Source organism: Condylura cristata, unplaced genomic scaffold (genome assembly GCF_000260355.1).
Source record: "Condylura cristata isolate star-nosed mole 26May11 unplaced genomic scaffold, ConCri1.0 scaffold00024, whole genome shotgun sequence".
In the NCBI taxonomy this organism is placed as follows: Eukaryota; Metazoa; Chordata; class Mammalia; order Eulipotyphla; family Talpidae; genus Condylura; species Condylura cristata.
Window position 1 is genome coordinate 26,061,707 of NW_004567125.1, and position 22,832 is coordinate 26,084,538.

At 42.7% G+C, this 22,832-nt stretch overlaps 1 protein-coding gene across 4 annotated transcripts in view; it reads left to right on the top strand.

Moving 5' to 3' along the window:
- RGL1 (ral guanine nucleotide dissociation stimulator-like 1) overlaps window positions 1-22,832 on the top strand; it is a 255,146-nt gene that overhangs the window by 129,572 nt on the left and 102,742 nt on the right. For 2 of the 4 annotated variants that reach the window (XM_012729126.1, XM_004688560.2), the window contains exon 3: window positions 1,217-1,327. The exons of 1 other annotated variant lie outside the window; for it this stretch is intronic. In XM_012729126.1, coding sequence (XP_012584580.1) covers window positions 1,217-1,327 — 111 coding nt within the window. Of the gene's footprint in view, window positions 1-6; window positions 109-1,216; window positions 1,328-22,832 lie in introns of those variants that run through there. One more of the 4 variants, XM_004688561.2, reaches the window with a different exon arrangement.

Consider the following 22,832-nt stretch of genomic DNA (forward strand, 5'->3'; position numbering starts at 1 on the left):
GGGCTGAGCCCGGCGGAGACCGCGTTTGCCTTGGGAGAGGGCGCATCATGCCGCGTCCACGTACCGAAGAGAAAACTGAGAATGAAATTGCTTTGGCAAGCTAAAATGGTAACGAGAACTCTGTCTTCTCCCAAGGCTTCTCTGGTGGGGACCTTCTCCCGCTTTCTCTGGGCGTGTTTTGGACTCACTCGAAGTGAGCGGCGCAATCCGAGCCCACACTTGTGAGCTAAAGCGTTCTCACTCTGCTTTGTATGCCTTCCTCTCTGCGTGTCTTCTTCCTTTAAACGATCCCTACTTTCTCAGCAGTGGCCTTTGGTGTGTCTGGGGCAGCTAGGTGTCAGGAAAGGAAAACTTTTAAGGAGAAAGAATTGGGGAGTCTGAGTGACCCGCGGAGCGCTTCTGCGTTCCCGCTGCTCTTTAACACAAATTAAAAGTTTAGCTGGAGACTCGGAAATCCAGGGGGTCGTTGCGCCCACTTTGCTGGCAGCCATATGATGATGCGTTGCTTTTTTTTTTTTTTTTACTCGCTAGCTTATTTTACGGGAATAAAAAGAATTCTAGCTCCGCTAACTTTTTGGGATCGGAAATCCAGGGGGTCGTTGCGCCCACTTTGCTGGCAGCCATATGATGATGCGTTGCTTTTTTTTTTTTTTTCACTCGCTAGCTTATTTTACGGGAATAAAAAGAATTCTAGCTCCGCTAACTTTTTGGGATCCCAAAACAATGAGCAGAAAAAAGAGAAGCATTTCACTTCCCAAGGAGTGAGGCGGGCTGTTGGCATTTTGAACACTTGTTTGTGTGTCTGAGGTTAAAATGTAGTTTCTCAAATAACCGAGACACTTATAAAAGTACAACTGAATTATTTTTCCTTTCACTTACGGAGGAAAACTTTATTAGGACTAACCTACAGCTGCTTTTAGAAGGAACAAAAAGACTAAAAAACCTAAGATATGTGAGCAAGACCAGGAAAAATAACTAAATGGAAAAGTCCAGGGATCCTGATACCTCAGAAAAGGGTTGGGGGCCAAGAAAGTCTCAGCATTCCCCCTATCGCTGTGTCTTATATTGCTTTGATTGTAATATTTATTTTGAACAGCCTTCTTGTGCCCCAAGTGCTGGTGTAAGCAGCAAAGCAGCTGGGATAGATTGTGGTTAGCAGAGAGGAAAAAAAAAAACTTTTTTTTTTTTGCTTTCTCTTTATCCCACCCCCTGGCAGAGCTCGATTCAGGACTGGGGTGAAGAGGTAGAGGAAGGAGCTGTTTACCATGTCACCCTCAAAAGAGTCCAGATTCAACAGGCTGCCAATAAAGGAGCAAGATGGCTAGGGGTGAGTAAAGCTGCAGAGACTGAACTTTGGAGTTGCAGTGTCTGCTGTCTGTGAATATCATTATTATTTAGCAGAGGCAGGCTTTTTCCCTCCCCTGTCTCTTTTGCTTATAAAGGAAACTGCCAATGATCAACTGTTTGCACTAGCTCTACAGGTCTGTTGTACTTAATGTTTTCTAAAACATCTTCCCTGGGTTTGTCAATAATTCAGAACCTCTTAGAAACATCTCGAGGTATTTGGCCAGTACAGTAGGGGTGGAGTGGCAGAAAGCAACACTGAGCAGCAGGACCAGAAGGCCAAACTGTGTTTGACATGAGCCATTAGCAGTTCTGCCCAGATGGTACTTTTTCCCTCTCTCTGTCCTTCCCCTATTTGTGCTGAAAACCCCTGTACATTTGGAAGTACCCACAATACTCAGAGGACCGACCATCCAAATCTGCTTGCTATTGGGGTGCAGATTTACCCCCAACTTCCCTTCCTGCCTCCTCCAGGAGGATTGTGCCCATGTCTTTCTGGGTAGTATGCTGGGCCTTTGCAGAAATATTGCTTCCATAGAGGAGACTGTTCTACAGAGACTACACGTATTAGGTGGGCACATATGATTATTTGTTATCCTCTAATGGACGCTTCACCACATTCCAGATCAAGGGGATGTAAGAAATGGAAAGTTTGGTGACAGTATCGCTCCTTGGGCAAATAGAAACAAGTGGGAACATGGAAGAATTCTGGATCTGGAGGTAAAAGTAATTCCCTGAGAAGTCAGGGAGTGGTGAACACAGAGGCCTTGAGAAAGAAAGCAGTGGTCAGCAAAGCAGGGGGAGGGAGAGTGGTTCACCTGGCTTTAGCTAGCTACATAGAAGCTTTGCAGGCACTGGACTTGAGTGTAATGCAGATTGCACAAGGGCTTCCAATCCTGACTGGCTTTGGGCTTCAGTAACTTTTTGTTCAGAAAATTCAGCAGCCTTCAAAGATGGGGGTGTAAAGGAGGACAGAAAACAAAACTGCCCAGAACCTCATGTGAAGACTGGAGGCAATGTGTGACTCCCAGAGTGAATGGAGTGGTGGCCGACAGGTGACTTCCTCCCCTCAGTTCTGCTAACATGGACATTCACCACTTGGGGTTCCTCAGGGGCTCAGCTTCTCTCGCTCTATCCTTGGGGTTCAGGTATACCCTGTAATCTGAAAGGTGGGGACCTTTCCTTTGAAAGCCTGAAGTCTCCAATTATGAAGCAGGTGCCTTACCCAGAATATGATTTTAAAATTAATTAGGTGCATCACCAGCAGACCTGATAGGGAACTGAGCTAGTTATGACAAGTCATCACTTTGCTTTGGTGGTTATGTGTATGTCTTTTATTTAAATGTGGCATTGATGTGGTTTGGCCTCCCTAGGTATTTCTGAAGGACCCACATGTTCTGAATCAGACTTCTTAAAAAAGGGTCATTACATTTTGTGATGGTGGGTTGTTCCTCTCTTTTCAATGACACTGATTTTGTTGGGTGACAGTTTTAGCCAAATACAATGGCAGTGAATGAGCAAGTCACAGGGAAGACTGTAGACCTCCAGCTCCCAAAAGATAGTTTACTTGGATGTCCAATTATTTAATATTAGCCACTGACCTGTTTGCTGGACCCCGCTTCTCTTATGTCCCCTACCAAATGTTCTCAGATTTACACAGAATGCTACGTTGGTTCACCCCAGAGTTAGAAATAAGAGCTGATAAATTGAGGTGAAGGATAATGTAAAAAAAATTAGTTCTAGTTTGTGGTAGGCTCTATCCTTCCCCTCTTCTTCCCACCATTTCAGCAGTATGGTTTGGGTTGTAGCTCCCGCCCCAGTCCTCCGGAGGAAATTGGAGGAATTCCCCAGCTCTTGTCTTAGTGTCCTATTGGGAAGCTCCATTTTTGTCCTTGGAAATTCCAGACTTAATTAAGTGTGACTTGACCAATTGAGCCAAGGCAATTACAAGACCTTTTTCTTTTTCTTTTTTTTTTCAAGATTATTCATATAAGAACTGGGGAACAGGCCAGAGGTGCGGTGGGGTGGGAGGATTCACCAGAGACAGAGTGGGGAGCAGAAAAAGCAGATCTCCTGAAATACACTGCGGAGGGGAGCAGTGGGCAAGACAGGAGACATCTGCTGTGTCATATAGGTCACCTCCCTGTCCAGGATTGAACTCGTGCTGCAGTGGCTGAACTCGGCTTCATAGTGCTGGCCTTTATCCCTTTGCATCACCAGGGAGGGCACCAAGACCTTTTTCTTTAGGGCTGAGTGTCCTCTCCATAGGGGACAAAACTCGTGCTGCAGTGGCTGAACTCGGCTTCATAGTGCTGTCCTTTATCCCTTTGCATCACCAGGGAGGGCACCAAGACCTTTTTCTTTAGGGCTGAGTGTCCTCTCCATATTTGTCCCCTGACATCCCAGTAGCCCTTTCAAAATTCTTCAAGGTAACTGGTTTTATTGTTAATTAGAGACTGAGGTGAGGTGAGGTGAGGTGAGGGTGTCATTGAAATGTGACAACCATCTTATGAGTAAGGCTATAGTATAGGTAGCTCTTGGCTTCCTTGTGAGAAAACTGATTTTCAGAGAAGTTGAATTGTCTGCCAGCATCACACAGAAAGTGGTTGCAGCTGGATTCAAACCTAGATGGTTAGGTGCATCCTAACTTCTGGGACCTTTTGCTGTTTTCATCACAGTAGAAGAGAACTCTGGACCACAAGGACAGCCAAGCCCAGAGTACTTTCCCTTAAGATGCTGCACCCAGTTCAGGACTTGAGCAATGTGGTTCTTTTCTCTTATTTATGTCTTGAATGCTGACAGCTATATGCTGAGATGTTTGTGGTGCAGATGGCAACATGTGGATAAGCTGCTCATTACTGGTGTGTGAAGTGTGAAGTTACACAGTGCAGGAGAGTGGGCATAGAGCTCAGTATGCTTCTTCAAACAGCCTGAAAGACTTGAGTTAGTTTTTGTATTTTCTAGCAGTCAGATCTGAACACATTGTTAAGAATCAGTTTGGGAAGGAGAGAAAATGATGCATCCTTAAATATGTGGTGAGATACCATTCAAACACGTGGAACTTTCTTTTATGTTTTGTTTGTTCAGTTTTGCCTTCACTGGATCTTCTGAAACAGAACTCGCTGTCTTTGGATGTGAACTGGATGACTGTTTACTTATACATGTAGGTGCAACCTTGTCCATTGACAGCGATTCTCTGCTGGAAAATTTTGAAAAGCCAAATATTACTGAAGTGTTGGCCCAGTCTTTCCTTTCCAATAGCATATTACACTGAAATAGTTTTATCTAGCCATCATCCTCAAAGCAAAGTGATTCCAATATGTCATAGAATGATACAATCTCAGGACTGGCAGCAATATTGCAAAGCATTTGCACACAACCATTCCATCAACTTATAGAATACCCAGTGATTTTTGGCAGAGTCAATGGTCAAAACACTATTTTTCTTAGTTTCCACCATTATTGTTGTACCTTGAAAGTATCCTGAAGAAATGGTTGAGCGGGGAATGAACCATTTTAGGGAGAATATCCTATTCAAGTGTCAGGGGTGTCAGGGGTCAGAAGAATGTCTCAAGCCTAGGGTAAGTTCGAAGTGGGAATATTATCCTGTTCCACAGGAGGGCCAGTACTAACACTGGTTGTAGCTGTAACCTTGTCCAACCACTGGGCATTCTACAAGTTGATGGAATGGTTGTGTGCAGCTGCTTTGCAATATCGCTGCCAGTCCTGAGATTGTATCATTCTATGACAAGTGGAATCACTATGCGTCGAGGGTGACGGCTCAGTAAAACTATTGCAGTCTAATATGCTATTGGACAGTGACCAGTACTCTTGTCACTCTGCAAGGTTTGTAGGCAGTGGAATGGGCAATGGAAAGTTAGGTGGCTTTTCTCAGTTCTACTTCTGTGGTAATGAGGTCCTGAGGGGAGGCAGGCAGTGTTTCCTTTTCCCACACCTCTGTTTATCATACTTACTCCCGCATTGCCCCTTGTTGGGTTGAGTTGAAGTGCCTGGCAGTTGGGAGACTAAGCTAATGAAACAAGACAGGAAAAAGTAGAATTATATTTAAAAATAAAAGGATGACCTGCATGCTGCTACTCTCAGCATTGTATTTCAGTCAATCTGCCTGTTCTGCTCCCGACTCTGTCTCTGGTGAATCCTCTCACCACCACACCTCTGGCCTGTACCCCAGTTCTTGCATGCATGCATGAATAAATAAATAAATGAACTGGAATCTGTTATTAGTGTATAGGGTGAATTGTGTGGCCAGTCCTTGGGTAATGTGGGGTCAGTGGTGCTTGTCACAACTGTATGGTGTGACATATTTACTTATCACATCTGGACGGAGGAATTGACTATCCCTTGGATACACTATTTGCATCAACTCTGCTTGTTATCTTTGTGGCCTTGCTTTCCTAGTGCCTACAAATGGCACACAGTTCCAGGAATTTTCAGCCAACTTCACTTCTGGGAAGGTGGTCTCCCAGGCTGGAGGCGACACCCTTGCTGCATGTTCTAGAAGCATTCTCTATCTCTCAGTCATATAGTTACCTCATTCTGTTGTAACTGCCCGTGTGTATGCCCCACCGGACAGTAAGCTTGGTGAGATGGGAATGATGACAAAGCCATACATGTTTACAGAATAAATGAATGCAGCTTCATCCCTCATGGGGGACTAAGACTGTCTAGATAAATTTGAATATGTGGTTGCTCCTCATTTAAAATACAATCAGCATGAAGAAGAGGAAGGGGTGTAAGAGTGACAGAAATCTATTGAGTAATGATAACTGACTTAATGCCCTTTCTGCAACAAGGCAGGGGATAAAGATAGTGCCTGTTCTTTTAACACAAGAATTCACAGCAGTGAAGTAACTGGAGAATTCATTCCCCATGTGTTTTAAAAGCAAGAAGTCCAGGGCCCTCCCTGGTGGCGCAACAGGTTAGAGTGCAGCGCTGCAAGCTAACTGCAGCCACTTCAGTGCGAGTTTAATCCCCAGCCCCAGAGGTGATTCCACATAGCATGGCAGACCTCTCCTGACTCGCCTGCTGCTCCCCTCAGCAGTGTACTTCATCAACCTGCCTGCTGTGCTTCCCACAATGACTCTGGTGAATCCTCTCACCGCCCCTGTACCCCAGTTCTGTATACATAAATAAATAAATCTTTAAAAAAAAGATCCAAATGTTCTTGTCCTATTGCTGAAGGGGGAAGAAAGAGAGGCAAGGCATGAGTTAAACAGTGTTGGCAAGCATCACAGCTATGTGTGGCTAGAGAGCTCAGGAGCAGGATTCTAGAAATGCAGGGAGATAAGCCCTAGAGGAGCCTGTAGTTTACAGTTGTTCATCCTTGTTTTCCTCTAGGAAAACAGACCTTTGGGTTGCATTAGTCTTGCCTATTGGAATGTTTAATTTAGGCTTTAGAGAGTAAATTTCAAAACTTACCCGCCATCTCTAAATGAACCAACTGGTCTTTTTTTCCCTTTGGCCCTGGAAACATTTCTAAAATAATTAATCCCCAAATACGGAAGTCTGTACCAACAAAGAAAAAGAAAAGCCAATATATTTCAGTTGCCTCTGATGCAGTTATGTTGGGTCTTTTCACTGTGTTCCGAGTCTGTTGGGATCTGTGTGAAGGAACATTTGGTGTGCCATTGAGAATAAGCACTTCAGTCCATCAATTTAGGAGACGCCCAACTGAGTTCAAAATACACAACTACCCCCAGCAAATGCAGAACGGCATAAACATAAACTCCTTACATGTAAAATGACCATTCTGCTGAAACGATGTTATCAAAATACTTCATTCCTCTGAGAAGTGATAAAGGGAAAGTTTCTTAGAGCTTTAAATTCAGAAGGAAAAGGAGCACAAAAAGGAACACAGCAAGCCTTCCCCTTGGGCACTTCTCGGGATTGTCTCCTTCCTCGAGTGCAGGCCTTAATTCCCTTTGTCTGTGACAGACATACTCCTTCAGTTTCCACTCTTTAGTTTCCACTCTTCTGAATAAGCAGAGTTCCATTGTGGCTGGCTTACACATTTTATGTTAAAATATGCCAAGTAAGCTAACATCAGTAAACATTTAAATTTCGACCCATGGTATATAGAAAAATCAAAGATTTCTGTAAACAGAGCAGGGAAATACCAGTGAAGTGGAGGAAGAGACTCACTACAGCTTCATTCCACTGGAAAAGCTCAGCTAGCTCCGTGGCCAGGTAGATAGAGTTGGGTGTTATCTGTGTAGAGTTGACGTAGAGCCTGGACTTGGGGCAGCTTCTGGACTGTTTGCTTGCAAGTGCTTCTATGTGGTGCTCTCATCTGCATTTGTGTCTGCTAAGTTCCCCTCCCATTGCATTCATTTGTATTCATGAAAAGCCGACTTTATGCCAGACACCATGTTAAATCTTGGGAATACAAATTATAACAAGTACAGTTTGTTCTTGAACTTAAGGGTGGTGGTGGTGGTGATAGGGGTCGTTCAGAAACTTGCATTAAGTACAATATATTGTGGTAGAGTGTAATTTGTTCTGGCAGAGCTTGGTGTTTTAGGGAAGCTGTGGGGGGGGCAGGCCTGTAAATCAGATGGGGTAGGGGAGAAGCCCCTCAAGGAAGGTCACCCGTAAGGGAGAAGCTTTGAGTGGAGATTTGATAGTGAGTAGAAGTTGAATGAAGGTGTGGCAGACACTGGAGACAGACTTTCCAGCCTGGGGGAAAGTGGGGTGGCAGAGAAGGGAGCACTGTGAGGGCTCAGTGAGGGGACTGGTGACAAAGTGACAGCCAAGGTAGCTGGTGAAAAAAGTGACAGCTGAGGTAGCTGGCATACCTCCTGGTATGCCACGAGGTGGCATTTCCTTGGTCCTGAAATCTGGGCCATCAAGACTTTTCAGCAGGGTGGTCAGATTAGCATTTTAGAAAGATGATGGCTTTGAGTGATGCATTGGAAAGTTGCCTGATGGGACTACACAGGGGGAGAGAAGGGCAAGGTGGTAATTAAGGGAAGAAGGGGTTAGGACCTGAGTGGAAATGGTGGCAGCAGAAGAAAGCGAGCAGATGGGGAACTTGGCGGAGGAGAGAGAGAGTGGGGAGAGTAGAGGCTAAGAATACCTCTACTGGGTAGAGGTCTTAGGACCCCTGGTTTCAAAGAACAAGTCAAAAGCCTTCTGACTATCTGGGGTCCTTGTCTCTCTCCTCATTGGAAGAAATGCACTAGGAACTTCAAGTCAACCTTTTATGCTGTATCTACTGGCAAATGCCTTCTCTCCTGCCAGAGGGTCCCCCAGGAGAGCCAAGCCCAGGCATGCCTGGGGTGACATATCCAGGGACGGCATCTCAGCTCAGGCTCCCTGTGAACAAGGCAGAGGTTCCAGAAAGTTGGACAGAACTGGTGGTTTCTTTCTTATTTAAAAGAAAAGGTCTTCTGTTTCCCTACAAACTAAACAAATCGAGTCTGTAAGCCACAGAGACAGAATAAAAATGGAACCCACAGGACTATGATTACAGAGTTGTATTTTAGACAACAGCAGTTAAACTTCTAATTGTGTTGTTAGAGACACAAGGAATTTTATGGTTAGTGGCCTGTTCTTTTTCCCTCTCCTACTCCATGTCTTAAGCCCTGTTTGACACTATTTATTCTGACTGCTGGCATTACAGCTTTTGGGGCTCTGACAGCTCACTCGACTAATCCTATAAAATAAAATAAAATAAAATAAAATAAAGTAAAATAAAATAAAATAAAATAAAAACTGGTAAAATCTAAGAAATCCCTAGTTTTCCACTACCATATCTTAATCTTATTCTCTCTTTCACACACATACACACACACACACCCTAAATTAAACTCTTTTCACATTCCATTTTTTTAGGAACTGGGTGATCTTTGGGCTCTTGGGTGTAACTGGTCAAAGCCTGCCTTTTTTGCATTTTGCTGTGTTTGCCTTAATTGTGTCAATATCATGTTTGTCTGATTAACTGGTCTTTAGAAACTGTTTTCAGTTTTAAAAAGAATGAAAAGAGTGGAAGGAAGGAAGAATAAAGGGCAATTTCACAAAGTTCGGTGGAAGACACCCTCTGGGTCTTGGGGGAAGCGCTGTCGGTTGTGCATTGAGAGCCTGTCATTCTTTTACCTCTGGAACCTCTTGGCTTCACATGTAGAAATGTTAGGGGGAGTTCCTGGAGGAACTTTGCAAATACAGACTTTGTGGATTCCACCCCCTGCTTTGAAACTACCACTCCCAGCAATACCACAGGGAGGACTGTGAGGACCCAAGGGCAGAGCTAAGCCCATTTTGGGACTTTTGGGGATACACACACACACACACACATATTAGGGAGCCATGTTGAGCTCTCTCTTGCTCTCTCCCTTGGCCTCGTGGCTGGTGGCTGATCGCTTGGCTTTTGATGAGCTTTCAGTGTGCTTTTGTAGTTCTAAGTCAGCGGAACTGGTAGGATGCTCTGGTTAACTTGTTCTCTCTCTCTCTCTTTCCCTGGTTGTTCCTTTTTTTCTCCCTTTGTAAATAAACCCATTATTGACCTTTTCTGTGTGTGCCTGCAGTACAATTGAGTTTTAAGCCGAGGGTGAAGACCCACAGACAGACAACCCAGTTCACATTGGATTGCCCTGTAACAGAAACACTTCTGCCTTTCATGAATGTGGCTGTGGATTGTGTTCGTTGGTTGTGGTCTCTGCTAGACCTGCTTGCAACTCAAAGCCCTCTTCTCCTTGACGGGATACAGGATGTCACATCTAAGGGGTGCACTGCTGGGTGGGTGATGGGTGCCTATTTTTTTAGCCTCTTAGACTCATTACCTCTGTTTTCTAGCATTGAATTGCTTGTGCCATCTGTGGTTCATTCATTGAATTCATTTCCACACAGTTAATCTTATCCCATGTAAACTCCTCCAGACATTTGTTTGTTTGCTCTTTTCTGTAAAGCATTGAGTGGCTCCAGTGCTTTTCTTTATTTTCTTTCCTGCTGATTTGAATGCCTATTTTCATCTTTAATAAAAGTGGAGCTGAGACTAAGTCCTTCCAGTTTAATAATTCCAAAGATAATTTGAGGCCGCAAACAAATCTTTTCTTCTAAAAGTAGGTTGTCTTTGGCTAGTCATATCAACTGAGGTTCTTTAAAACCTTCACACTCCAACCTCTGCCACCTGTGGAGACAGAGCTAGAAGCTATGGGCAGTTTTGATCCAGCAAAAGAATATTAATGGATCTAGATAAAAATTGCTGAAACTGGATTAGACATTGGCTAATAGTTATGACTTTTCCAATTAAAATTGTAACACTTGTCTATTGAGATTACTTATACTTCCAAATAAAAAATTCAGGAAATTAGAAGCATTTGGTTAGTTTGTGAAGCTTGGGGAGAGGATTTGCTATTTCCTTTCTAAATGTAGACTCCTCCTATGATGCTACTCAATGAGTGTATATTAGAGAAAAAAGCTTAACCACTTATTAGTGAACCAGTATCATCTCGACTGACTGGGGAATCAGCTCTCAGTTCTTTGTCCTCAGTTTCCCCCCTTGCAGGTGCTGTAACCTGCTGTTTTTATTACAGCTATTTCCAGCAGGATCCCTGGGTCCTGGTTACCCACCTGGTGTTCTGGGTCACCCACCTGGTGTTCATGAGCTTGGGCTGTGGAGCCCCCAGCGAGACATTCAGAACCCACCTCTGCCAAGGGGCTTGAGCTTTGAGCTATGACCCTCTTAGGCCTGAGCCCCTCACTGGAGAAGTGGACAGTAGCTGTGCCTTCCAGCAGAAGGCCTGAGGCCTGAAAGTTTTCTGTGTGGAAGGTGTTTGACTCTGTGCTAGCATGGTGCAAGATGCTCCTTCAGTGAGGGGCTCTTGTCAGGACCCCATGGCCAACATCTCTGTTGATCCCTACCGTGGAAGCTTCCAGAAGAGTGGGTACCTTTCTTACACACACCTCTGGAGCTTTGGTTTGCATGTGAATCAGATTGCTTGCGTAAGAAACAGTGTGAGCAAGGCTTTAAGGCATGTTCCTGATGTCACTCTTTCTCTCCTCTCGCCATGGGCCGTGGCAGGGCTTAGGATCCATGGTGATTGGAAATAGTGTCTTTTGTTGTGTTTCCTCTGACTGCCTGTGCAGCGAAGTCTGAATTATTGCTCGGGTTCTGATATTTCACATTTTAAATTCCTTCCGCTTCCCGTTATCGTTGATTTGTTGGTATTCCTATTTTTACACTTTAAAAAATATTTTTCTTCTCAACAATGGGTTATATAGTCTGTGCTCTCCACTTGCTATTTCGGACTGAAAAATGGAAGGTTAGGAAACCATTTTTCTGCACATTACTTGGTAACCATTATACTAGTCCTTCTCAATTGGCATCATTTAGGATGTTAGCAACTTGTGCTGACACTATAAACTCAAGTCTTAGATTAAACTGTGTAAGTTATAAATGAAAATAAATCTTCTCACTGTGCCCCATGTTCAAATGAAATCCATGAGCCTCCAACTGGGACTGGGCTGTCGTTCCTTAGGTGGTAACTTTCAGAATACCCCAGTACTGTTTAATTCCTGTTTCTTCATTTGTGAAATGAGGTTAATACCTATTTTGCTCTTGCCTGTGTGGTTTGTATTGATGCATTAATGGGACTATTATTCTTTTTGATATGTAAATAATTATGCAAATGGATGGAGTTCTTGTGTTGGTGTTTAACCTAGGAGCCACCCTCTCCCACCCTCTCCTCCATGGGCTTATGGCTACTTGGTTCCTCTTTCTCCCATCATCTCAGAGGGAACCTTTTCCACCTGTTTTCCATCCAGCTTGCTGATGACCTAGTATCTTCCTGTTCAGCTTGTTGCCTCTGCACCATCTTTGTTATTATTGGTAACGATGACTTTGGGCAGTTGGTAAGACTCTTCTCTGAAGACTGGAGGTGAGCAACATACTCCATTCACACAAGGAGTCTACAAATGCCTTGAATACCTTGCATGTGAAAACTTTCTTTTTTTCTTTTTCCTTCCTCTCTTTGGTATTTTTTTATCTTTTGATTTTGTTTGAGAGAATGGCTGCTAGTGGATTCTCCCTTGCGGCTCCCTTTCTTCCTAAGTACTTTTTAATTGGTTACAGAGAAGGGCAGCAAAGGGAAGGCACGAAGGAATGGAAAGCACTCCCCGCCTTGCTGAGCCGCTGGAAATTCAAGGCTGCTGTTTGAGGCCAAACCCTGATGAGGGACTTGAACTCGTGACCTAATGCCAGAGGCAAGAATGTTACCACCGACCTGCATTGACCCTCTCAAGATGGAGGCATTTAAAGCACTTCCTCTTAGTGTTCCTGTGGTTGCTTTCTGTGCTTTCTTCTCTCTTTCAGCCTTTTCCTGCAGTGAACCTGACTTCCCTGTTAGAAACACAAATTTTACTTTAAAGATCTATTTTTTCTCACTGTCTTGCCATTGGTTTATTACAGTTGTTTCCTTCTTGCTTTCCATTTCTTCAATGTGAGTTCCTTTTCTTTGTTCTGTTCCTTCCTGTCCTCCTTCTGGAATAAAAATAGCGTCCAGGGTCTCTGGCTGTTTGCCCACCAGTCTGACCTTCCTTGTATTCATATAGGTGCACCGCCCCTCCTAACCCCCCCCCCCCCAACCCCCAGCTTGGTAAGATCCTTCCATGCTCTGTCAAAGTCCTCAAGCCCCCCGCATCCATTGTCTGTCATTTGAGCCTGTTGTCAACTGGCCGAAGGGCTCAGAGCTGGGACTGAAGATTCTAAAATTTCAGGGACAGAAATGCTTGTCTGGTGACTTGCTCTCCTTAGTGTTCCTGCCAAGCTTCAAATTCTCCCGATATCTGCCTAGTCTGTGTGGCGCTAAGGGAGACGGGTTGTCATGTTAGTCTCTGTGTAAAGCAGTGACCCCACAAAGCCCCAGAACCCCGCTTTCATCCCACACACTGCCATACCATTAAAGAAGCAAGGACCTGTTGTTCTTTGCTCCACAGAAGTGTTTCTCAGGGAGCTCAACTTTATTCAAGGGTTTCTTCACACACAGTTTGTTGGGAGGATTAAGTTTGGAGGATTATGACGTTCTTTACAGAAATGACTTTTTATCCAGTGTTAAACTAGGCTATCCACATGAGTGTCTGCTGGAGGGATAAAGGCTTGTCAAGCTTTAGATGACTGGCCTCCCAGTGCCCAGTGCAGCTCCTGTGTCGGCTTCAGCTCTGAACCTACCCCCTGTCTTGCTCGGTTACAGCAGTGAGGGGTTCTCTGATAGTCATTCCTCCCACAGAGAAAGGTTTGAAGGATTTCCCTCCACTGGCTTCCTGTGTGTATGTCTCTATGAAAAGAAGCAGGCCTATGAAGAGTCGAGACCCTGAGTCGAGGCTTTCATTACCCACAGTAAAGTGCAAGTTAATATGTGTCCATATGCAGCCCTGCGGCTTCTCACTCCAGGTCTCGGCCTGCATGCTCTCCTGTTCACCGACTGACTGATGAACTCCAACTCCTACTTACCTTCAAGTCCCAGATCAAATGTCATCTCTACTCTTCTACTCTCCACGATCCCTTTTGGGAGTAATCACCCTTTTATCTGGGTCTCCTGAGTAATGTAGTTCTATTACCATACTTATCCTATCACACCAACCTATTTTTTTAGTGTTTTTCTTTACTTTGTTCATTGGGGGTAGAGTAAATCTGTATTTAATCAGATATCATATTCCAGTCTCAGACTGCGTTTGAGACATAGCTGGTGGGTAAGCATCATACCCATGTTTGATCTTATCTATTATAAAACATATAGCTTTATGACTTGTTATTTTGCCATTTGGTGATGGTGTAAATCCCATTTTTGAAACAAAAGGGAAATATTGAATCAGCAAGTTAGATTTCACTTCTGTTTTGTCTTTCAACTAAGGACACAATAAAAAAAAAAGGAAAATGCTACTTTTGCCTTATCTTTGTCATATTGTTTGACACATCACCCAATCTTATGAAAAGTAACATAACTATGATGGTAGCCTCCAGAGAATGGACTGTTTGTTTATTGTTAGTCCATGATCTTCTTGATGACATATACGTTTTAGTGAAGGGTCAGGGTAGACCTCTGGCACCCCAATGTCTGCTTTGAATTTGAAGTTATTCTATGACGGTATTCACATGTCCTGCATCTTCTATCTGAGAGCTGCAATTTACTTTCAGCTGGCATGAATCCAGTGTCAAGCCTGTCTGTGGGCTATGCTTTGTGCAACATCATTTTTCTTGGGGAACTGACACCCTCCATGCCTGTGATCACTAGGGCATCAGATGGATGATGAAGCTGCTTCTCTGAGACTTGCTGGCAGGCTTGTTGTATAGCACATTTTATGGGGGTACATTCCTCTTTCCATTATTCCTTGGCAAAATGGGACTTTAAAATAAAAAAAAATGATACAAATGAGAGACGATCATATGCATAAATTGCAGCTCTCACTAACCTTTTCTTAGCCTCTCTAACTTTCTTCAATTCTGTGATGTTATATTCTTAAGCCTGAAATTTCTCTTTCAGGCCATATGTAAAGCTGAGGCTGGCAGCTCAGACTTCCAGCTGTGGCTGGTTTTTCCTTCACACTGTCACAATGTAAATAACTCTATTAAAACCAAGCAGTTTGTTCATGAGAATGTAGATTAGTCCATCCCCTATCAAGGTAGCATGGAGGTTTCATAAATGACTAAACATGCATCTGCTATAAGACTCAACAATTCTACTCCAAGATATCCACCCAAACACAAAAACACTAATCCAAAAGCAGACCTATTGGAGCATGGTTTACAGTAGCCACATCATGGAAACACCCAAAACAAAGGAATGCCCCCAAACAGATGAATGGATAGGAAGATGTTGTGTGTGGGTTCCTATGCGCTGGCAACTAGCTGGCCATTCATGGGCAACTGTGACCTCTCTGCTGTCTGCATATCACAGCAGAACATTCCTTGACTACCTACGGAGAATATCCCTCATCATGAGGCAGGCCCAGGAACGCCTAAGCCACTGTTGACCTGATTATGTGACTATCTCCATGGTGGTCTTGGAAAAACTTGTTTGTGATAACATCAAATACTTTGCTGACGCAAATGTGTCCTGACCCATGATCGTGATGTCCCCTTCCCTGTCCCTCATAAAACTTTGTCCCCCATTCCTATCCTACCCTCCGGACTTTATTCCTCATACCATTGTTGCATGATCAGCTTTTACTAGTCTGTATGATTTCAATCAGTGGCATAAGAGCTTCCGCTCAAGTAGCAGAGTTGCTTCGCAAACCTGCTCCATGACTGCTATGCCCCTCATGGCCTTCTGCCACAAAGCGGACACAGCAGTGGTACATATACACAATGAAATAATACTCAGCAGTCAATAAAGACAAACTCGTCATTTGTAGCAACATAATGAGCTTTCTTGCCTTTTTGTCAGTGTGCTTCCCTTCCCATTATTCTCGAATAGGGATTCAATAGTAAACCCTTTTTTAAAACAATGCTGTTTTTACAAGAGTTATACACTGTACACACACACACACACACATTATATATATATACACACATGCATTATATATATATGTATATATATATATATTTTTTTTTTTTTAAACCACCCATGAACCTACTGCTGTTACCTGGTAACTTTTGCTTTTTATCTTCCAATCTTGGTTCACAGGCATGCATTTTAAACATAGTTGCAATTATCCTATTTCTCAGTTTTGTAATCAGAAAGATAGGTTTTTCAGGACAAATTCTCAAAAAGTTACTTTAATTTGAATGTTTTGAAGCTTTTGCTATATTTCAGACATTCCAGACAAAGGAATGCACTTGGACTTGGCATTTGAGGAGTTTCAAGGTGATGATGCTTATTCTCAGTTAACAAGCCTCATTTCTCTTCTTTTTCCCTGGGAGAACTCCTCTCCATCCTTGACTAGGGTGGTAGAGCTTCCACGAGGAGGTTGATAATACAGTCACTGTAGTCAGATGAGGGCCTGAGAGTGAATGTACAACTCAGCAAGAGTGGGGTGGATGACATCCCTTCCTCCTGCTTTTATACACCACGTGATGCTGGAGATCTCCTGGGTCTCACCCTTCAGTACTGTAGCTGTACGCCAGCTCTTAAAATATGACTGGTACAAACTGAAATCTCTTATGCCTATAAAATCCATACCAATTTCAAAGACTCAGTAGGAAGAAGGTAGTGTAGCTTTCTATAATGATCACTAATAACATTTTGATAGTATAAGTTAAAATATTATGTTAAAATTAATTTCACCTGCTTCTTTCTACTTATAAACAAAATGTGGCCACTAGCAAATTTGAAGTACATACTGTAACTGGCATTCTACTTCTATTAGACAACCTTGCTTTAGGGCCTCTCATTCCCAAATGTGGGGTGTACTTTATTAGTGGGTTCTGAAATCAATTTAGTGGGTCAAATATGTCCATATTTTAAAATTGGAGCAGCATGAAATAGAAAATAACAGAGCAGCATGGTTGTGAAACTTATTCTGTACTGAATCACATGTAAAATGTGTCTTTTTATTTTGAATTATGGTTGAAAAGTTGGAAAATTTCTGTTCCCAATGAGTCTATGGCATCTCCAGGAGGCCTCATCTGGGCTGCAGGTTGGTAGCAGGCATGCCAGGTGGGTTCTAGACCTGGTGGGAGGAAGCTTTTCTGGAACTCATTACCTCAACCAGACCCTGCAGGAAAGTAATTATGAGTCCTAGCGCTCCTCCTAAAAGCAGCAGCCATAGGAGACTCCCAGAGTGAAGGGTGACTGTGGGCGACAGCAGTTTTGTGATGAAAGTCTTGCAGCTGTGTTTTGTCACACAAGGGTTCCTCCAGCCCTCAGGTGGTTTTCTCCTCCTGTCCCTCCCTCACACCTTCCCCTCAACACTCTTCATTCACCTCTCCCCCTCTCCTCTATTTCTCCTCCTTCTCCTCCTCTTCTGCCTTCTTCTTTGCATTTTACATATTTTTAAAATTTATTTATGCATGTAGAACTGGAGTACAGGCAAGAGGTGCAGGGACAGTGAGAGGATTCGCCAGAGACAGAGTGGGGGGCAGAACAGGCAGATGGATGAAGTGCACTGCTGAGGGGAGCAGTGGGTGGGTCAGCAGAGGTCTGCTGTGCCATGTGGGTCAGCTCCCTGGCTGATCAAACTTGTGTTGAAGCAACTGTGCCTAGCGAGCTTCCCAGTGCTGTGCTTTAACCCATTGAGCCACCAGGGAGGGCCCTTTTTTTTTTTTTTTTTTTTCATTTTAATAGGACAGGTTTATTAGGAAAAGGAGAAGGGAAAAATGAAGCACTTGCCAAGACAGATGGGCAGAGAGCTGCAGGGCAGCTGCATTTGAGTTTTATTGAGAGAGGCCAGCATAGACACAGGCGGACACTCTTGTGTCAAGAACTGCCCTGCTCGGTTGCTTCTGAGGACTTCTGCAAGATGGCCTCATGGGTGGTGCTGCTTTCTGAGAAGGAGGGTGGTTTCTGTCTTTCTTTTTAATTTTATAATATTTTATTTTTACATATTTTTGTGCGTTTTTCCATCTCATTTGCAATCCCCTTGGGTTTCCCATCACCAAATCACAGGAGGGTGGTTTCTTAATGAGCATGGAACAAAGCTGAGATAGACAGGGTTCCCTGTGACCCTTGGATCTTCTCCCCTTATGTTCTGTTGAAGTCAGAAGAGCATGGACCCTCTTCCAGGATCCCACTCGCCCTCCTGACAGTACAGAAGGTATAGGGACAGTTACTGGAACTGTGACTGGGGTTGGGTTCTCCATAAAGGACACTTCAAACCCCAGAGAGAAGGGGGAACGGCTCCAGAAATGAAATTTATGGGGTTGTATGGGCCTTGCATTTATTCTGACAGTTGTAAAAATTCTTTTGGGCTGACCCATTTTTCCTTTCTTAATTAAAAAAAAATCTGGCAGGCAAGAGTAAGAAATGTAAAACATGTGACTAATGCTTGAGCTTTTTCTCCTGGAGTCAGATTCTTTAAAATTATACCTTAGACATGCTTGATGTTTTAAAAACAATTGCCCACAAAAGCCACCAAACATTTGTTTCTGAAACTTGTAGACTTTGATGGCATCCATTTTCAGGAAAGAGTCCAAAAGCACAAGATTTCAGAGTTATTGAACCGAGATCATCTTTGGAGGGTTTACCCTGGTGAATTAGATTAGCCTCAGAACTGGCAGAGGGCCAGACAGCCTCTCGCCTCTTTTTGCTTGAGTATTTCCAGCCCTGTTGATAGTCACCCAGAATTTTTTACGGAATTTGACTAAATGATCACCAAGTTCTCCAGAGATGAAATGCAATTCCAATGTGAGGATGAAATGACCACCAGAAGCTGTGTTTGAGCTGATCTCTTGTTGCTCTGTACTTACCATAAATACTTCATTAATTCATTCACATTTGAGCCTTTCTCAGTGCCAGGTCTTGTCTTGGCCTCTGTAGAAAATGTAACATTTCAGAGTGCTCATCACAGTGGATTTTAGAACCTTGAAGTCTAGTTCCACTCTCTCTGGTTTGATTTCCTGTGTCTCCACTTTACAAACTTCCCAGTTTAACGTAATTTACTTTTCCACCCTATGGTCTCTTTTCCCACTATTACATCTTGAGGAAATCTGTTTAAATCTTACCTATCACTCAAATTCCAGTTTGCATGCCACTTCTATGAATTGTCTCTTGCTGAACTCCAGAGCACTTTGAGCTTCTCTGTGACATCATATGAAGTCTTCTAGTAAATTGTTCTGTCTGGACCCACCAGTTTTGTAAGTTAAAAATGGTTGATGACTGGCAGTACTATATGGTTCTTTTCAGTATTTGAAAGTTCACATATGAAACTTCAATTAGATCTCTTTGCAAATGTTTTCTGTTCTGACGTAGGTTTAGCTAGGATTCCTTGGCCTTTTTTGTTTTTGTAATAGTAATTATTAAACTAAGTCTAAAGTTTAATTTAGCTGAGACTTGCAGAATTGATTTAAATGTCTAATGCAGAAAAAATACTTAGCTAATCTGTCCAGGTTTCCCCCCACCCCCCATCCCCGCTCAAATCTTCTAAATTCTGATTCAGCAAACCATTGTTTCCATTCTCACTTTCACTTTAGTTTAATCAATATAATTATTCATTTCATTTATTGAGACGATTTAAGCAGTATGGCTAAAGCTCTGTATAAGATTCTAGACATTCCCGCTCTCACAAGTACTCGGTAGTTAACATTGTCACACCATTCAGTGTTTCTTAGCATTTGATTTGCATATGGTTATAACCAACTCTCCAACTATTCAGTTTAAAATAGTCTGTCATATCTATAAAGACTTAAGGACAGAGTAAGTGGGCCTTTTAAAAATATCTATGTGCATTCTGTCAGCAGCATTACTTAATACGTGCTAGGGTCTGGATGGGATGCCTGAAAGCCATTGGGGATACTGCCAACAGACAGTCAGGCAACCACTTCATTGCTTTTGATCTACTTAATTCTGTTTAAAATTGGTACCTTTTCTTGTGGCCAACCTTTAAAAACTTCTATGATTCTGTGCTGCTGTGAAGATGCCATTCACCGATGTTTGAATACATCTGCTGGTTCTTTCAGTGCTCTATTCTGGTCATTTCTGTGGTCCTGGAGACAAGATACCATTTATAAGGCTAAGTGCTTTCATACTATCACCTCCTCTGTCTTGGGTTCTTCACCACATTGGTCCTACCCTTTCCACTTTCCTTGAGAGAGAGGTTAAAACAGAAGAGGAGCGAAGTTCCTCTTTTCTCTCGGTTATTAGCTGACATTGCCGCATCTCTCAACAAAAGCTGCTCCCATTCTTATTCCTGCCCTTAGTATGGCTGAAAAAAACTCTTTGACTTGACCTCAACATTTTACAAGACCCACTTCATTATGACAGTTCGCTTTCACGTTGCCATGCTTTTAGACACATGATACCCTTAGTAAGCCACTTTGATGCCAGGGTCATCTTTCTGTCGCTAATCATTTGGAAAACCTATGCCATGGTCTTGATTTCTTTAGCTCTGTCCTTTCTTTTATTTCATATTTAAGCAAAACACTTGCCCTACATTTCTTCTTTCTCATTAGAGAATGGTTATACTTACTTTTAAAAACATTGCTTTCTTAATATTTGGGATGCATACTTTGACACTTCTAAGAGAAAATAATTACTTTCTCCCACATTTTCTATAAATCCAGGGGCAGTCATTTTATATTAGCATCCCAATTATGTCTGGGGTAGTATAGTTGCTTTTATTTTGTCCTGTCAGCTACTCTGCTTAATTGATGGACTTTCTCAAGCATTAGAATGTAAGTTCCATGAAGAGGTGGGTTTTAGCCATTTCCCCCTTGCTACATTCCCAGAGTCTACATAACAACTAGCAGAGAGAAGACACAGTGAATAAGTGTGAATAAATGAATGTAAGAAAGTGATGGCGACTATGAACGGGGAAGATGTAGCTGTGTGGGGTCATTTTATTTTAGGAGGAGCATTGCTCTGTCATCGTCTATAGGACAGGTACTTTACATGGCCCTTTGCAATACTGGTGGTCCACCAGACTGTGAATGGAAGGTGACAGCATTGCCAAGGTGGTTTACTTCTGAAGGCTGACAAATAACACAAGCCCAAAATTTTATAATGTTGATATTTACACGGAGCCTCCTGGGGACGATTACTTCCTGTGTTGAACGCACCATCACCCCATGAAGGATCGCTGGTATGTGATTTCCATAAAAGTTTCTTAAAATATGATTTTTTCCTTGACCTCATTCACACCCTGACCAACTTCCCTCCAGACCTTCTGTAAGAGAATGTGAAAGTATTGTCTTTTCCCTTCCCTGTCTCAGAGGCCACACCTTGAGCAGGTGTGGAATTAGAGGTTGGGGCTCTGGCAGCAGAATTTACAAGACACTTACTCTTTCTGATACCAGTGGCCCCTTGTGCCAATTTTTATTTTCTTTTGGCACCATAAGTCCATATGTACTTCTAAATCTCTCCTAGGTACTCGTCAAATTACATAAGTACTTTGGAAACAATCAGTATTTTCTCCCCAATTAAGCACAGACCTTCATTTTAGCTCTAGCCCTGTCATCTTCCATACATTCTACCTTTGTCCACAATTGCCTTCTAAACCTTTAAGACATTCTTTTCTTCATTCCCTTCTTTCGTTGTTTACTTTCACAGGTGGATTTCCCCAGGTTTGATTTCCCCGGCTGCATATAATTTCAGTTTTTTAACCTTACAAGCTGTGGCAGTGACCAAGGAGAGCTTTTTAATGTGAAGGGAAAGCCCTGACTTTAACTAGACAACAGGGCAGCATGCAGTTATGTAAGAGGTATTCATGCCTCCCCACTCGTTACATAATGGTCACTCACACCAGACTCTTAAATCCATCTCACACTCACGACCATTGTGTCCACTTGTGGAGACAGTGCTTGCTTTGTTGCCCCAAATAAGCAGCTAGTGATTATTAGCTTAGCTATTAAGTTAAATCACATTCCTGGAAAGGGAAATGTTGCCCTTTTTTTCTTAAATGGCAGGGGAGTGCCTATTTGAAAATCCAGAACCTGTTGACGATGTCACCTTTACACCTTTTTGACAAGTTCATATATTTGTTTGATTAAGGCAGTTATCACTTCTCATAGTTCCGTGACCTCTTATCCTGCTAATATGAAAACTAAATATTAAGCTGGTTTTGGTGACATGCAATAGCTCTGTCTTAATTTGCCTACAATGGTGTCTTTTCTGTCCCAATGCTGAATAATAAAAAAATTATAAAAGTCTTAAATAATTCATGATATAGGCAAGTCACCACATAATAGTTCCTTTGACAGAACCTTACAATACCAGTAAAAAAAATTTTCAGCAGCATGAGATAAAGCAAATATGCAAAAACTGTCAACCATGATGAAATAATTAGGCTTGCATGAAAATAACTAGGTTTATATTATACAGTTAATTATAACAAAACTACACTACAGTTTTGCTGCTGTTTTAAAGCACAGCTTAAACTTTAAATTACAGCACTTGAAGTTTTTCTTAAAAAGGTATTACAAAATGAAAGTCTACATTTTTGAAAAATTACTCTAAAGGAAGACCACTGAATTGTTTTCAAAGTAGTTCAAATCAGTGATTAAACAATCATGAATATTTTTACTGCTGTTTTTCTTTTAAAGAGGAAAAAGGGTTTAAAAGGTTTAAAAAAGGACCTCCCTGGTGGCGCAGCAGGTTAAAGCACAGCACTGAGAAGCTAAAGCCACTTCCACATGAGTTTGATTCCCGCCTGCCCCAGAGGTGAACCACATGGCACCGCAGACCTCTCCTGACCCGCCCGCTGCTCCCCTCAGCAGTGTACTTCGTGGATCTGCCTGTTCTGCTCCCCACTCTGTCTCTGGTGAAGCCTCTCACCGCCCCTGAGCCTCTGGCCTCTATCCCAGTTCTGTATGTACAAATAAATAAATCTTAAAAAGGTTTAAGAAAAAGTAAGTAAATTAAGTAAATTTTCGACAAAAAAAA